This window comes from Brachyistius frenatus, unplaced genomic scaffold (genome assembly GCF_029030835.1).
Source record: "Brachyistius frenatus isolate BFR_SWC_R1_liver_20210118 unplaced genomic scaffold, ASM2903083v1 Contig_201, whole genome shotgun sequence".
NCBI lineage: Eukaryota > Metazoa > Chordata > Actinopteri > Embiotocidae > Brachyistius > Brachyistius frenatus.
Window position 1 is genome coordinate 232,726 of NW_027210800.1, and position 18,326 is coordinate 251,051.

The window sequence follows — 18,326 nt, forward strand, 5'->3', positions numbered from 1 at the left end:
AACCAGAAGCTACTCTACAAACTACAGACCATTGTTTGGCATCAAGTTCTGTCGGGTCCAGAAAGTTACTGAGTGTTTCTCATTTAACTGTTTTTTAGGGTCACGTAACAAAACTTTTAAAAAGAAAAATCTGCAATTCATTAACACCTGCCTGCATGGATTTTATTTTAATTCTAGGATTACCTTTCATCTTCTGGTAAAGTAGAAAATGAGTCTGGATGACGAGTGTATGTGCTTGAGAGCCTCTTCTCGTACTGTATGAATGATGTAGAGGCTTGATAGCTTATTGAATGTCCCCCAGATACGAGCCATTAGTGTTCATCTCTATTTCATGTTTGCCCTTCTCTCTCTCTTCAAGAGGTACCTTTATATATGCTCCACACTTTAATTAGTCCTCTTTAAACGGGACACTTATGCGATCTCTCTTGTTCAGTCCCAGAGAGTGAAATCACTGACAGACAGAGGAGCCCACGATAACCAGCAAGTGCAAAAGTAGAACAATGTTAACGCTATCAGAAGGCAAAAATGGAGAATAAAGAGGAGGTCTGTCTGTTATTAAAGTCATTTTGGACCACAATGAGCCTGTCACTCAAATGTAAGGACACAGAGGCAGTGATAGCACCTACTGAACCACCTCCACATCTCCGTCTTTGTCTTCTTCTCTGGGAGAAATCTGACATATTTCTTACTTAAGGATATTCGGTGCCAAAGAAAAGCTTAAGAAACCTTTTGTCATATAAAGAAATTAAAACAGTACACTCTGTTTTGATTTTCAGGTCTTCAATAATTCTGCAGTGTATCCCCAAGAATAAGACCAAACGCTTTACTGAGGCTCAGATATTACTTTGGATCAATTAATGATTTAGTGAACTCCTCACAGAATACTCGAGAATAATAGAGACTGTAAGCATGCATTATTGATTAGTGACGACCACCTGAGGCTTGTGAGTAGTGTAATAATTGACTTGTCTTCCCCGCTACAACTTTCTGGCACCGCAAAGCTGCTTATGAAGAAGAGACAGTTTCTAAAACTGGCCTGTTGACATGAAAACCAAATTTACTCACAACGCTTCCCTCCGAGTGAATTCAACGATATTTGAACTCCCCGTCCCGGCGGATTGCCAGCGGACCATATTTGTCTTCACACGCAATTTAACTCACCTTTCAGTGTTTGTAGATAGAATCAGAGATACACAGTTTAAAATGAACCTCTCACACACACACACATACACACCGCCACCATTATGTAGTGCTCCGCTGCTCAGATCACCGTGCAGAAGAAAGGTCTGAGATAAATGTGGGAGCAGCTCTGATGCAAATGTTGAGAAGCGGGTATTTGTGGTTACTCTGTAATTGTGGGTCTCAGCATGGCTCGGTGCGTTTCCCCTGAGCTCCAGCTTGTTTATCTGCTTTGAGCTGCTGTGATATTAACGTCTTTCCCTTCCTCTGCCCCCCCCACCACCACCACCACCACCACCACCACCACCACCACCATCACCTCTTCCTTGTTGTTATTTCCTGGAAGGTGTTGCCAGGCATACTGCAGAAGCATTGCTGTATCTTACCAGGCAGGAACACAGGTAAGGACCAAACAGATGTCGCCCCTCTCCACCGAACACACCCACAGTAGAGCCGGTCAGGGAGAGGAGGGGGGGGGGGGGTGCTCCCCTTTCAGTGGGCGGGTCACATTTGTCTGTCTACCTGTTTTTGTCTGCGCTCTGTACTTCGTCCGCTGCCTGATGTTTTCTCACAGCTTTGATCCGTTCTGACTTACAGATGATCGTTTTATCATTTGCCATTCTTACTGTAGAGTTGTTAATGTTTTATCGGTGAATCAATGCCACCTCTAACATTTTTCTAAATTGACATGGGGTTCTCTGTGCATTTATTAAATGCCACATGGAGGGAAACATTTGGGGGCCGTTGTTGCGAACTTGTGATGATGACGGGCTTCTTCACATCGTTGCAGGTGTGAAGAGGTTGCTGATGAAATTGAAGAGCAGGGAGATATACTCAGGTACCTGGCCGCAGTCCGTACAATAATTACTTCTTTTTTGTTTTGTTCCTACCTCTCTCTGTGCGTTTTATTTTGGCGACTCAACCTCTCGACTGCACTGAGACTGCATGCACATGGGCCCCCCCCCACCCCCATCCCACTAACTAAACCTCACTAATGCTGCTCTGATGCAAATCTATCATTCTCATAACTTTTTTTAAATGTTTTATTGTGATGACAACCCCTGCTGTGAACGTCGTCCTTGATGCACTTTGTTCTGTCTCAGACACATGGGTAGAAAGCTAACTGCTCACCCAGGTGTGATGCACATGCTGAAGAGTCGAGGAAGGACGGCGCAACCTTGTGGTTAAAAAAAAAAGAAGAAATTTATGAGTTTGAGGTGTTGGTTTTGGAATTACGAGTAAAACTGATAACTGTGAGGCATCTCGCAGCGTGAAATTAATATTTGATGGGGCATATAGGTGAGATTATCAGCCCTGAAGCAGATGAGGAACTTGATGAACCTGTGAATCATCAGTTTTACTGTTATTCTGAGCATAGACGCTCTCGTCCAATCCGCTCTCTTCGCCTCAGAGGATACAGGATGGGCGGGGCTTGATGCGACGGAGCAGTCCTCTCTTTTATGCCAGGCAAGTTCGGTCAATCGTAGAAAAGTGTGAAGAGATTTACAAATATTATAATATTTTACAGGACTTAACTTTCCCAGCTGGATGAGATGCTGTGTGTTTAGTTGAAGTGGCTGGCAATCACTGCATGAATATGGAGGACCCCAGGGGCGCACCACTCCACTGGTCTTAGAACAAGGTGTTCTGACAGACTGAACACATTAAAATAACCTTATAATAACCTTATGAATATGGATGTCCGAATCTCTGAAACTTTTCCACAGAGATTTTGGCAGACGCTGGTCTGGGATGGAGAGTTAGCCCTGGTTTTCCTTCGTGATGTCTGTGCCTGTGTAGGCAGGTTACAAAGTATGCATGAAAGTTAACATGGCAGCAACATTAGTTTGACTGCACTTGCGTAAAAATTCCATTTTACTTTGTAAAAACGTTGCTCCTCTCTGAAAATGTTTTCTTTCTGATCGATTTTACTGTCGTGTCCTGAACACTCAGTGGTGGTGCAACAAACCTCTTATTTTGTCAAAAGCTTTCACGACTCTTCACCGATCAGCAGTCAGCCATACATTTCATCTCAAACACAGCAAGTCAGGTCTTTTGGCATCCTGTTTCCACGGCAACACAGATTGTGGGGCCTGCAGATGCTGTGATTGACTGTTTTTGTCCATATATCATAAGCTGCGTTCCGATTGGATGACGTTGTGCCGTCGTATTTGCATATGCTAAACTGATGGCATAAATATCCTTGGACAGCGGGAGAGGATGCTCGTTAGTGGGTACAGTAGAGCTGAGTGAGGTCCGGGCGGGACTGAGGAGAGACGGGACATCAAACGTTGGTGTCGAGCTTGAAGAAGGAGAGATTACAGCGAGAAGGGGGAATGATTGGAGGAGAATTAGAAAGTAATGGCCTCAAAAAGATTTGTATCTTCTGGTTATTTATGATTAAGACACAGCTTTGTATGGTGTATATGTGTGTGTTCATGTCTCTGCTGTACATTGAGTGAAGAGCGCCCCCTCCTGGCCTGTTTCCCAGTTCTCACAAATCTATCTCCTCCTCAGAACCACTTTTCTAATCTGTCCCCTTCTTCTGCTCTGTGATTCGAAAGCCGGAGCACAGAAACCGAAGGGAGGTTTATCGTCGTCGTGCACTCCAGCTGTTATCAGTTTGTCCCTCTGCTCTTATTGTCCTCCACAAGTACAACCCCTTCTGCTGATGAGCACTCAGCATTTCTATGACACAGATATTTTCTATTTATAGATATTAATTAGCGTGTGAATATTTTACCATTCAGTTGCCATTTTTCATGTCCATGTTCTCCCACATGTTATTATCATCTCTTCCTTTACCTGCCTCAAATCCAACTCCAAAATATTGAACTAGTAATTTCCACATACCGTATATGATGTGCTGGAACCCCATATTTGACTTCAGTTATGACACTGAGTACATGTTCACAATCACATCACGGTGGTTTTGTTTCAGGGAGAAAGTCAATTTAGATTTGCTGTGTCTTCCACTGCCTGTTTTAGAATCAGTGTAAGGATACTGTAAGAAGACATGCTGACTGTTGCATTCTGGGAAGGCCTTCTGTCATCCTTTGCAGTATTTGGACACTTCTGTTTTGCATTCAAGGCCTCATATCCTCATTGATTTTAATTTCCCCAGAGTCTCACAAGCTCCTTTCCATTACCCATTCCCTCCATTTCCAATTCCCATAAAAACAAACATGTTTGAATAACGACGTAAAAGAAAACACATCTTAATAAGGAGCTTGAATGTTTAATTCACTTATTTAAACAGAGCTGAATAGGCGGGACAAAAATTAGAACAGTTATTGTTCTTCAGCTTGAAATTTGATTCTTGACCTTCAAAATTGTAGTTTGACATTTGCAATTTGACAGGTACATTTATTTATATATATGTATAAATATATATATATATATATATATACATATATAATTAAATGAATGTAATAATGTGGACATCATGAAACTGTGGAATGTAAAAATGGAGAACTTTTAATATTGAGACTTCTGAGAATATAGTGTTAGCATTATATATTTGTGACGTTTGGATAACATAAAGTCCAACAGTAAATATTGTGTTTGCTAAATGTGTTCAAACAGATAAACAGTGAAATCCATAGTTCTGCGTCTCCGTCATCAAAATGTAGCTTTTTAACTCAAACACTAATTCAGTAGATGTTCGGTTACACTCTTGAAAATTAACTTTAATTAGTAAACGTACCACTGTGTATTCTGTGTCAACTTTAAGCGGAGGGGTTGGCCTGAGGACACGTTGCCATAGAAACAAGTTGGCGAGGACAACTCGTGGGGATATGGAGTTGATGCTAGTTAGAGGGCAAGAGAAGTTTCTAAAAAAAATTAAATTATAGCGAAATATGAGGGAATTGTGCTTTAAGGTCCTCGTAGGAACCTCATAGCATTTCAAGTCAGAGACCTTTTATAGACTAAAAAGTTTCTGATGTGTCCTCGTCCACTGACAGCTAAAGTCCCTGAACTACATCGGTGTAATGGCTCTTGTCCTCGCCTTATGTAGCCTCTGTCTGGAGTCACAGCGTGTCCGTCTTAATGCTTGGCGTGTCCTGGCCGAGCCTCCCCGTCCCGCTGTGAGTCTCTCCGACACCGGAGTGAATCAGCAGCTGCTCCATTAGCTTGCGTAATTAACAGGCGGGCTGTCGCTTTCCCTCCGAGTGTGTCCGGCCTGCTTTTGTAAATGCAGACACGCACGTTGTACGCAGGCCGTGCACAGCGGTGTCCTCCAGCACACTTGATATCAACACGTAGCGAAGACGACCACGGAGAGACGGTGTCCTCCTGATGTCCCTCGGACGCCTGGATGGAAACTCTGCTCGCTCTTCATACCGTCTCATCAGAAGAGAGACGCAGGGAGGAAGAATAAATACCACGAAAAAAACCAAGACAGAGGGATGAGTGAGAGCACAGGTGTGTGTGTGTGTGTGTGTGTGTGTGTGTGTGTGTGTGTGTGTGTGTGTGTGTGTGTGTGTGTGTGTGTGTGTGTGTGTTTTTGCTGGAGGCCCTCTTGTCTGCTAAACCCTCAACTGCTGTAGATGATAATGAGTCCTGCACTATCTCCTCTCCTCAGCCTTCCCTACTTTCTACTGCTATACTGTGCTGCCCCCCCCCCCCCACTCCCCTCCAGCCATCCAAGGCACTGAACTGTTACCGGAGTCGGTAGCTCTGAAACATGGCCTCTTCCTCCAGGCTTCTGTCTCCATGCATCCGTGCTGCTGCAGCATCAAATTGATTGTGAACCACTATGACACAGAAGAATAATGTAAACTCAGCGATACCTTTTGAACGTGATCTCTAAAGTAGGACACGCTGGTCAAGGTGCAGATAAGCTGAATGTTAAAGATGTGCCTGTGGACATTTTGAGGTGAAAGTGAACAGTTGAACGTGTCAGTATGAAAGTTAAATTCAAAATTGATTTGGAGTATTCAAGTAGATTTAGGTTTTTATCAAAGATTTGAACATAGGCCTTCTAAAAGTGTGTGAATACATGTAGGTCAGTAGAACAAACTGAAGCACTAACCCAGTGTTTAAACACTATTGTGTTATTAATACACAATAGTGTATTAATAACATGTATACAAGTTCATAAAAGTGCATTAAGCAACTGCCCAAACAATTGCATAAAATAGTGCATAAACAACTTTAGTGACACGAAATAATAAAAAACAATAATAAAAAACAACACATACAGTCAGTCCCAAAACAACATTCGATATTTGGTACATTAATAACAAAATAAATATTTCTGTAAATCTCCACATCTATGTATAATCACAATAATAACCCCATAATACTGTCGAGTTACACAGCAAAAATAAACACTACATACCACTCTTACACATTAAGTGTTTTGAAGCATAAATAATGACAAAAAAACATTTCTATAACATCAGTTTGCTGATGCTTTTAGAAAGTAGCTTCACAGGTTACATGAACAGAATCTGTAGACATCAGATCAACTCACCACGAGCAGTAAACAACACGCTTTGTTCTTTTGCACAACCATGTCAATATTCAATTTTTGTTTTATATTTTTGTACAGAAATAACTATATACGCATATTTTGAAACGAGCAAATGCCACCGTGGTGCCGAGATGAAACCTGGATGTTGTTTGATTGTCTCATGAAGCAGAAGTCTGGTGAGGAAAGACACAACTAAAGAAGAGCGATGCGTCATCACGTCACATCAAATCAACCTGAAAAATAAGAGGCATCAACTTTAGTAGTCTACAGCTTTTATTTCACGTGTCGCATATCAATCTTTCACTCACGATGAGTATTGGATCGGACCTGGAAATACCTCATTCAAGATCACGTCGAGTCTTGATCAGAGCCACAAAACAGAACTTGATGGAGACTTTGCTAATTGAAACCATTTGTTTTGGAGGGCCGTGATCCTGCTCACTCATCTGAGAGTTGTACTGTAGCCGGGGGTTTGTGAGTGTGCCGCCCAATTACCTGGACACACCGAGTGTGTGTTTAATCTCTCTGTAGGGACTCCTGTCATTGAACTACACAGAGTCTGACTGGAGGACAGCTGGTCTCTGTGGACTGTCTGTCTCAGCTTGTCCCTGACATAATGAGCAAACTGGGGGTAAGCTTTGATTTAACGCCGAGTCATTTTGTTCCAGCTTGCTCATTAATGGATGAATGACGGTGGCAGGAAGTGAAAGAAATGGGAGGTTCTCCTGTTTCTGTTGTTGTGCTGACAAACCTTTAATTCCTTTTAATTCTCTCATCCTCTGCTTACTTCATCAGCGGTCACACACACACAAACATAATCACCCTTTAAGACGGTGCACTCATCAGCAGACAATCAGTTCACAGCCTTTACGTCTCCACTAAAGGCAGACGTCGATCGTCCATTTTGCTCTCTCGCTGAAGAGCTATGGACGCCATCCAGACACTCAGAGCTGTAGCTTCACTCCTGCATGACGACTGATTGCTGTGTAGCAGCGAGTATCTCCGTCTCGTGCTGCAACAGAAAGACAGTGAAGGAACGCGAGACAATGACGGAGCATAAAATAGATCATAATTGGGATCTTGAAAAGACATCGTCTTGGTTGGTTACCATCATGTTTATCAGTATTTATTGATGCTACATTGGTATCCTATTTAGCACATTTAATGTTGAATTTAATGTATGTAAGTGACTGCATGCTCACTGCAGGAGACGTGAAAGAAAGAGGCAGAGGCATTTTTTCTTTGAGGAAATTGAGGGAAGAGCTGCAGCCTTATAGCTGCATGTTAATACTCGTTGCCTCCATGGAGTAGCTGGATAAAATTGGGGTTGCAAGGTGATAGAGAGGGGTGATTGTAAAAGCTCATCGGAAATCTGTAGAGTGGCCGAGCAGCCAGATCAGACAGTCCAGACGAAGTCTGGGTGAGGTGAGAGTGAGAAAGAGTGAGATGTCTGAGAGGCTCAAGTTTCAGAAACTCTGTTCAAACTCACAGCAGACTTTGCTTCAGTTTGTGAAATCTAAAACTATTGTGCCGGTCCGTTTTGGATTCTGTCAACGTGAAGAAGTTGGAGTCTTTGCTTTTGATTAAAATAAAATGGCCTGTCATTGATTCCTGAAGCTTTGGTTGTTAACGTGCCTCAGTAAACACATGTCGACTGCACCTGGAAACGTGGGCTAGATTTTGTTTTTCTCTTTATATACGTGTGTGTGTGTGTGTGTGTGTGTGTGTGACTGAAAGCATACTTCACATTATTACGGTCAGATAATGAGAATAGATAATGCATCATACCCTTTTCTTTCTAATTACACCACTCTGTCTGTGTATCATGAAAGCACTTTATCTTGTTACGCTCTCAGTGGAGGTCTGTTGTCGCTGTGTATTGATTTCCCATAGTTTGGCATATTGGAATTTTAAAGCACTGAGTGCATTAACTGCTCACTCTTCCTGTCTGTCTGGAACAATTTCCACTTTGGATGAGTTTAAAGGTTCAGTGTTGACAGTGGAAAAGGTCATTTATCAACATGAATTACTTAAATATTCAGTTAGTGCATTATAATGCAGACATTTCTTTAACTTTCCTTACTTGCATTGCCATGAAAGCATTTAATCTGAATGTATTATTTACTACATGATAACCAGTAGATTTGCTGCCTGTCCTCCACCTCTCCCCGTCCTCCCTCTGGATCCCCTGTTGCCCATCTTGTTGTTGTGCCCAATGTTCTGAACACGTTTCTCCCACTGCTGCAATTATACTAAAGCAACACCATTCATTTCAGTCCTCATTATCAGCACAGCAGCGATGCTGAATGGATGGCAGTCCTTCGGCAGCCTGGAGCTCCCGGACACCTGACGAGGAGACTCTCACCGAGCTCCACCTGTTTGTCTGAACAAGCTGCAGGCCAAAAGTTGTATTTCACTCTTTAATTCACAGTTCTTTTTATGAGTCTTCTCTCCCCACATTTATCATTGTATGTCGCTCTCCAGTGACTTGTACTCACACTGTATAAGAACAAGTTGATTATAAATCCTGCGGAGGTCAATGCAAACATTTTTCTTACTGTTTACATTGTACTCTTTTTTTTTTTTTTCTGAAAGAAACATTTTCTCCACCTGTCAGCCAGCATTGTTGTCTTTGTGGTTTTTACCACAGTTCAATTTGAGTGTTTGTGTTTTTGTTAGCTTTGACAAATAACAGTGACCGTGTCTGGTTGAAACATCCGTTTGTTTTCGGAGGAAGGAGCATTATCTGTGGAGCAGCTGTAGCCGGCGGCCAGTAAACGGCTGTCTGGAGAAGCTAGCTGTGATTTGATTATCCACAATCAAAGCCACAACAAATACAAGACAGGAAGTCAAATACCAACAACTTGTTTTGCTCTGACTTTGAATCTTTGATGTTTATTGAAGAAAACTTCAATGTTCAATTTATCATGAGGGAAACATCAACAATAATTGCTCCTCGGTTTATAACTCTCTAACTTAGTTCTGAACTGTAACTAACCATCATACAGCAGTTAGTAAAGACTTGATAAATGATTTTGAATCCTCAAATATTCTGTGGGAATGTTAAGAAGTTATAGAAGAGGCAAAAAACAGAATATAGCTGGACCATGTAGGAAAAGTTGGACGGCTTTTAGTTAAAAAAAAACAGGCCTTCAATTTGATATGAATGCAGGAATTTGCATCATTCGATCTCAATGATGTGACTTCATCTGTCAGACAAAGTACATTAAGAATTTGAGCCTTCTCGTGGCAAAAAACAAGCACTTAGTAGACGTGCACTGAAGTATTTTGCAGCTGATGGCTGAACCGCTCGCTCAACACCAGACTTTCATTTAGACCGAGACGACGGCACCCTCAACACTTAATGCAAATCAAACAATCAGACTGCTTCAATAATCTTTCCACCAACGTTCAGATCAAGTTCCAGCCTCCATGTTGTACAGAAGGAGGCGCTCATTGACTGAAGCATGTGTCCGGCTGCTTTCACCAGTTTTGTGAAGAAATAGTTGATCGCAGAAGTGAAATTTGGTTTTGAGTTTGGCGTCACTGCTTCAATTTAAGTTCAGTTTGCTTGGGAAGACTTGTGTGAGTTTAGATTGGCAGAAAGATGTCCGCTTTTGATTCATTGAAAGGGTAATATCATTGCAGTGTTTGTCACTAATAATGCCAGACGGAAAGCTTTGCTGTCATACTTCAGACTTCTTCTTTTATGCAGGTCAAACCTTTCCCGGCTCCTCTCGTATCCGTCGGTGACCTTTCAGAGCGGTGAAAACCATATTCTCCTTTTGAAGCTGCCATCTGTAGTTGCCGCTCTCCATCGCTTCCTTTGTCTGTCTGATCTCTCTGACCATAAGGATTTCTTTGGGTTTGTGCATCAGGGCACCTTTGTGCAGCATGCAGCCAAACCACATGGCCTTCTAAGTCCTCCATCCAGCCAAACACCATTTGTCAAATATAATTGAATGTGTTTATGCCCAGAGGGACCGGCAGATCAAGGCCATTCCTTCACTGCTCACCCTTTAAAAGGAAAATCAGAAAAACAGCATGGAAATCATCCCTCACACTGTTCACATTCCTTCGGCTGATGGTGAGAGCTCACTAATAAGAAACATGCAAAGCCTCCTTCTTTTCAAGGACACAGAAAGTGAGACATCAGCTGAAGCCCCTTTTGAAGTTCTGACTGACTCAGGTTTTTATTGGACTGAAGGTATTTCAAAGAATTCCTCACATTTTTCTTCATGTGTCATCACTTGCTCTTCTTTGTCAGGGGGAATTGTTATTTCTGGAGTGACCCGCCTCCTCTGCTTTCTCTCTTCTTCTCATTTCCACACACAAACAGGCATTCTAGCCTCTTTTGTGAAATCCTCTGCAAATCCCCCTCTTCAAGGTTGCAGGGAAAGTGGTGTGTCGATGGCTCTGTTTATTTGAGATTAGAAATGAAATGATGAAAAATGAAATGCTCAGACACACCAGAATGCTGACTCTTAGTGATGGACATTAAACAGGAGAGGGGAAGACGAGCGTCTGAGATTGTGTGTGACATTGTGAACCATTTCTATCCTAAAAAAAGACTTCGGATTTATTCTGTCTCAATCGACTAATCGTTTCATCTCTGAAGCAGAGCAGTGTAGGGAATAACTGGCCAGTATCCCCCTCAGTGCTTCTGTAATGATGTCCTGTCTGGCTGAATGCACCTCTTACGGCCAGAGTCAGACCTCCAGCTGGGCAGATGATAAAAGACGACCAGTGTCAAGCTCATTCCACAGCTCATCAGGATGATTCACTGCTCGAGGTTAAAGTGTGTGTGTGTGTGTGTGTGTGTGTGTGTGTGTGTGTGTGTGTGTGTGTGTGTGTGTGTGTGTGTGTGTGTGTGTGTGTGTGTGTGTGTGTGTGTGAGAGAGAGAGAGAGAGAGAGAGAAGTGACAAGAGCAGCAAGTAGAGAGGCATGTGAAGCTAAAAGATTCAAAGAGTGCAAACAACTAAATCTATGTTTTGTGGGATTGTCTTAAAAGCTTGGACGTGCTTATTTAGTCATGCAAATTATAAAGAGCTTTAGTTTATGTCAAACAGCAGCATTATCCTGAAGCTAAGGAAGTAATCTTGACATTTTCCATTCACAGTGATAATCTTTTCCACGATGAAAGAACTAAATCAAAATGTTTTGAAGCCAGATAAATCTGAAGGTAGCACAAAGGGCCTTATTTACTAATATCTCAAATAAAGGGTACTAAATTGCATGTTTATTCCAAAAGTTTGCACATTTATTTTGCGGGTGATTTACTGAGTAATTGCTTCTTTGATATCAGGTGCAAATCGCTGTATTTAAATGAGGTGTTTGCGTGTGCTAAAGTGATTCCAGCCGTTCAAACAGAACGACTGCAAAAACAAAAGGAAATCTGATCCCACTGAAATTAATAAATATGAATATAACAAGAACAAAACGCCATACGGGAGATGATCAGCGAGGAAATGAATGCCGTGGGAATTACAAAAAGATCAATAGATGAAATTATGAGAAGATGTCAAGATATTAAGCAGGAAAAAAAACAAACAGCTTATTAAAATGTGGTCAAATAAAAGAGGAGTGACGGTGGATGAGATCCTCTAACTGACGCTGAGCAGCAGGTCCAGATCTTTGTGTGATGAGCAGGTGAATTAGTTCCATTCAGCTCCTTGCACAGCACACCTGAATAACAGGACCGGGTGGGAAACAGTTTATAATCTTTAATTTAGAATACCAGAGTAAACATTAAAACTGGACGGCCTAAATGTCACAATTATGACTGAGCTCCTTTTAATAGGTCCGCTGAGGACAGACATGACTGTCAGTAGTTGCTCTGAGTCGTTCAAAGGCCACATTGAACTTGATCACATTGCAGTAGATAGTAAATCTGCTTGAGTGCTGGCTCGATGGTTTATTCGTGCACTCGGAGACGTTACTGGGAGAAACTCAGTTCCTTTACTGCTGTTATATGACAGATGTTTAAAAACGGGTTTTCATTCTCTCCATTCAAAGTTGACTCACCGTGACGGACCACCGCTGAGACAAAAACATTTTTGAAATCATGACTGAGTGTGAAACAGACAGTAAGAAGAGGAGCCTTTTTAGTTCGCATTACGTAAAATTGGATGTTCAGAATAATTCATGACAAGAATAATACCAGGAAGTGAAGGACAAGGAGGGAGATTGTGATTACTTTGAAGGTTATGTGGACGAGATAATGTTAAAACTTCCAGTCACTCAAACACACTCAGTGAAAATACTAAGACAATGCTTAATGCTTAATGATTAATTTCTCAATTGAATAATTCTCAAACAACAAGCTGTTGTCGATGGATTAATACACTTATTAATTAATACACTTATTAATTAATACACGGATGTGAGATTCAGCCCGTCAATCCAAATGATCCTTTTAGTGTCAATACGTCCCCTTTTTCTGTTTCAACTTTCATCCAATCATTGAAAATGACCTTGACTCTACTCAGTTTTATTGCTTCGAGGTCAACGGCGCGGAAACAGAAGAACAACATAAATGAAAGAAAGCCTGATGTTTTCATTTAATCTGGATGGAAAATTTCAGGGCTGTTGGCGACAAATTAATTCTGGGAAGTGAAAGTATATTAAGTTCAGCTCTTCGTAGTTTCAAAAATAATTGAATTACAGCCTGTTGAGTCATTTCATTACAAAATGTCGGCGTGTCAGTGGTGTTAACAATGAAGACGTGTCTTCCTCCAGATTCATCAACACACCAACAAGCAGCTTTGTAACACCGTTTCAAACGGCCTGTTTCAGAGCTGTTAGCCAGCTGCAAGAAGAAAACTGGAACAAATCCGTTACGTAGCAACAAAAACTATTTGGAAACCAATATGAGAAGTGATTAGTTAGAACTTTGTTATTGATCCTTTTTTTTTTTTTTTTTTTTTTTTTAATTTGACTGACAGGAACCAATAGACCAATGAGCTTCTGCTCAGGTGTTTCAAGTGAAACACATGTGAGGCCTGAATCTGGATCCTTCAGCTGCCTGCAGATCTGTTGTGCTTTAATTTACTTTGAAATTTACAAAAGATGCCAGACCAAATCAAAGACATGATATATATCACATCTGTGCGTCAGTGTAGTACCTGGTTCTTCATTATTGCAGATTCCTTTTCTGAATCGTGGCTTTCATCAAGATAAACACGTTATGTGTACTTTGGCAGACTCCGAAACGTAAAGCCACCCTGTTACAGATCCGGCAGCTTCAGATGCAAACACAAATATTGTTTTTTCCTGGCCGAGCAGAGGAAGAGCTTGTAGCAGCACTTCTCCTAAAGCAATAAAGGCCAGACGGCCATGAAGACAGATGGAGGTTATCTCGCCCATCTAAGGCGTCCGACGGCGGGGGCCCAGATAAGGTCCTGCTGGGACCACCGTGGGGACACGCACACACGGGGCTCTCATTAGGACGGCTGTAATGGTGTTTCACCAGCACACACCTGCCTCAGCAAAATGTACTGTGGATTAAAGAGGCAGAGACGTTTTCCATTAACGTTGATCCACAGCTTTTGTTTGCCTGCTGCGCTGCATCACAGCTCATCAGTGTGTCTCACTCATCGGCTCTGTACGCTGCCGTATGTTCCAGATTATCACCAGATGAAGCTCATACGTCACTGTGTCACTTTTTGCATAAAGAATGCAAATAATACTTCCCTGGTATTGGTCGCAGGTAAATGGCTCATGCATCATACTGTATGGGAAGACAGACTGTATTTACAGCCGACAGGTATCTCATCCATTTCAGGGGATTGATGGCTCTCTGTTTGGACTGCGGAGGGAGCAGCCAGCCCGGCAGATGCTTGTCATCATAATCAAAAGTTTAGGTGTGAGAGAGGACAACGGGGAGTTTGGGGAGAAATGTAGATGAGTATTACATGCTGAGCACGTCACAAAATGATCACCTACTGCTAGTGTAGTGCAGCTTTATAATTACACTTTGTTTTTGTTTTACTTGACATAAATATTCCATTCCTGCAGCCCATGCATTACCCTCCACTCTAGAAGCTGCATCAACATATATTTAATTTTCTGCACCACCAACCCACACATTATTACGCTATTATAAATTTAACTCGAGCCTGCTTTCATCAGAAGGTGACATCTTATCTCCGCCTCTATTTCCAGCCTGCATCAGGCAGATTATGTAATTCCACAGCCTGCCACATCCTCGGCTCGGAGACGGTTTCAACGCGCTGCTGTTAAAGGACTTTGCTGCCTCACTTTAAGCAGGAGTGAAAAAGGTGAATAATTCAGCCAGTTGTGTGTCTTCGCTGTATGTACCTGGCAGCTGTCTCACGCCGGTGCACGGTCAGCTTTGATAGTGCTTCAAAGTGTTTAGGATGGTAGTGGAATATATAACAGTATGTTAAATATTGATGGGCTTGTTTGAAGATGTTGCCCGGTTCCAGTGTTGGAATCGATATGTGAAATCCTGCTCAGCTGTTCTACAATTCAGATGAAAAAGGTGCACAGGGAGCAACGGCACCCCGAGTGCAGCTGAATTAACCAGTAACACAGGATGCCTCTGGAGGTGCACATGTATAGTTTAGGACATGTCACCTCTTGACTTTGTTCTGGAAAGAACCAACTTTTACTGGATTTTGTTCTTCTCACTCTGGAGTTCTTGGCAGGAAAGTAAAGTTCGAGCCATTTTTGTGTTGGATTTATGTTTTACAGTCGCAGATCATGCTGGGAAACATTTTTTTTGGTAAATGTATAAATAGATCCTGTCTCCACAAGTGATTTTGCTTCACTCCTCGATGATTGGAGATGAATTTCTGAGTCAGACCATGAGATGGTGCTGTGTGTCTGAACTGGGCTCTTTGGAAAACAAAACTCAAAATACAATGTGCACATAATGTCACTGATCTCCAGCTCATGTTAAGTAATGCTGATTGATGTTGTGACCTTTTAAAAAAAAAATGTTTTAATTAATTTTGTTCATGTTTTTAGTTCATGTGATGGAGCTAGAGAGGCTCACTGCAGGTGAAGGACTCTGCAAGGACATAAGGAACCGCAGCCCTGAAAAAAACCCTCCTCTTTTTCCCACTTCTTCCCTCTTCAGGACCACAATAAGATTCACTCGTACTACTTTGCATTCACCTGCCGTGCACTGTGAGTCAGCTTATCGTTAGTCGGCACAACTGAGAGGGTGAATCTCCGGCTGCAGCGAACAGGCCTTTGCAACAGATTTACATCACTTTCTCACGGCACGGAGCGCCGGGGAGGAAACGGCGCCGGGCTTCGGGCTAGCGGAGCGGACCGAGGTCCTGTGAAGCTTTCTATCTGCGTGCCATCGCGACGCATCAGCTCCGTACCTCGGCCCGACTACCAGCTGCACACACAGGCAACTGTTTGAAGAGGTTTTAGCAGCCTGCCTAAACACTGCAAGGTCAACATTATCTGAATGTAAACACGCTGCCCGGTCAGGTGGAGGGTTTTGGAGGAATGACCGACACAAAGCAGGAAAGGTGGGCAGGTTTGTTTTTGCTGGATTTTGGATGTCACAGGATCCTTTAGCAGGTTGTAATCTTTTCCCCGATGTCCTGTGATGATCAGTCATCTTATATAATATTATTATTCATGGTGGTTTGACCACACATTAGAATTTTCACTGGTGGTGTAGATGTACCACTTGCAAAATTGAGGCCATTAATCATTGTGGGGACACCCTTTATTACCACCACGCGGTGCCAAGAAGTGACCTGAGTCAGCATATATCGATGGAAGGCCATTTAAATACTTTAATTATTAATAAGCTGTTTTACGGCTGAGGGGCATAGGTGGGGATTTCCTCATGAAAGAGAAAAAAAAGGCCAGAGTGTAACCGTGTAGGAGCTCCAGGTAATCAGAGGATGGAGACTTAGAAACACCTTTTAGCATCCTCGGTGACTGCAGCCTTTGCAGATTTCTTTCCTCAGATTTACCCGAAGCTGAAAAATAATATTTTGTTTTTCTCACCGATAAGAGAAAACACGGATGCTTTCCGCTTTAATCCCGGAGGCTCATCTCGCTATAGCAATCAGGTGTTGTGTTGTCTGCCCCCGGTGTAGGAATTTGGGAAATTGCTGAGGTGTGGAGAGTTATTCTAGGAAGAGTAGTTTGCAGACACACACTCACACATCATCTCCAGCCAGTTTTTGTAATGGAACAAGCCTGCATGCAGTGGGAACATGAGGATGCTAGAGACTTCTGTAGCTGCCATTCATCCATGCTGGCCAAAGGCCCGGAGAGAAGGGGCGGACAAGGGAGGAAAAATGCTGGCTTGGCTGCGCAGCTGTTTTTTCGGGGGGTTTTGTGAGGGAAAAGAATAGGAACTGTCTGGTTTGGTGCTATAGATCTGTTTCTTCTAGGTGAAATGATAAAAAAATTAATTAAAAAAACAACACTTTCACAGTGTGCTACACCTCAGTTATGTGCCAGGACCACGGCCCATTTTCAAAGTTATTTCTTTTTTTTCTGAGACCACTCCTGCTCTTCATCTTATCTACCACTTCCTCTGCCTCACTCCATTCTAGTCTTTTCCTTCCCTGAATGGTTTGAACACCGGCTCCCACTCAACTGTCCCTTTTCCTCATTTAGATGGTTCTGCTGTGTTTCGATAGTCACACTGAAAGGGCCCCTGAGATGGATCCCAAATTTGAGCACACTTTTGACAGTGTTTGTAAAATTCATCCGTAACGCATGAGCAGGCTTCCAGATGTGTGATCTTCCTTCTTTCTCTCTCTAAACTTTCTTTTACTTTCATGTCGTTTTATGGCAACTTCTTTTCTCGTGGGGGAGTTGTGATCTCTTAGTCAGAATAAAGCCGCTAAATTCGTACCTTACAGTGTGCCACACACACACACTCACTCACATATATTACATTTGACCTCTGAAGGAAAATCCTAATTGCAGGAGAGTGATCTTTTGACCGGCTGTCTTTGTTTTTTTGACAGTGCCAGCAGTGTGTGGCAGATAGAGCGGCCCCGTTATCACACCCAGCTAAAATCTGAAATTGAAGGATTATATTAAGTCCTGTAGAATGGTTGTCCTCTCCACTGCTGTTTTAAGGTTTTTTCAGCGTCCCTCTGACTTTGGCCGGGCTGAGAGAAATGTGCCTTTTTGGGGATAGAAATTGCTGGTATTGTAAATTTTGTGTGAACAAACAGTCCACCCGTATTTGTACAGCAGGTCTGGTTTAGGTTTGTATTCCTCCCACGAGATTACAGCTTTACCATTTGCCCTCAGCGCTGAAGACCTTCTGAAACATTAATCCTTCGCTTAAAATAAGACTCAGCCAGAAGTCTGATGAAAATGGCCCGTTGTGTCGTAATATTGTTGGAGTTATGCAGTCTGGTTTGCCTGTTGCCATTTGGTCTGTGAGATGAACAGGCCGGTGGGCATGAGAGAACAGGATGGGGGAGAGACTGGAAGAAGGAGAGAACAAGCCAGACTGTGTGGAGGAAGGCAGGTCTGCTGGGCAGCGTGTTGGACGGGAGCTGAACGAGCAGCAGTTAAGGGACACACTTGATATTGTACGTAAGAACCTGTGTGAACGCAGATTATCCAAAATAGTAGGAGAGTGTAGCCAACCATACTGGGAAACGGTGATATTGATCATATATGTGAGCATTTAACTTAACATAT

At 42.5% G+C, this 18,326-nt stretch overlaps 1 protein-coding gene across 4 annotated transcripts in view; it reads left to right on the plus strand.

The window, feature by feature from the left end:
- Window positions 1-18,326, plus strand: part of dlgap2a (discs, large (Drosophila) homolog-associated protein 2a) — a 133,295-nt gene that overhangs the window by 7,271 nt on the left and 107,698 nt on the right. For 3 of the 4 annotated variants that reach the window (XM_069718893.1, XM_069718894.1, XM_069718896.1), the window contains exons 2-3: window positions 1,526-1,580; window positions 1,970-2,017. In XM_069718893.1, coding sequence (XP_069574994.1) covers window positions 1,526-1,580; window positions 1,970-2,017 — 103 coding nt within the window. The remainder of the gene's footprint in view (window positions 1-1,525; window positions 1,581-1,969; window positions 2,018-18,326) is intronic. The other variant, XM_069718897.1, reaches the window with a different exon arrangement.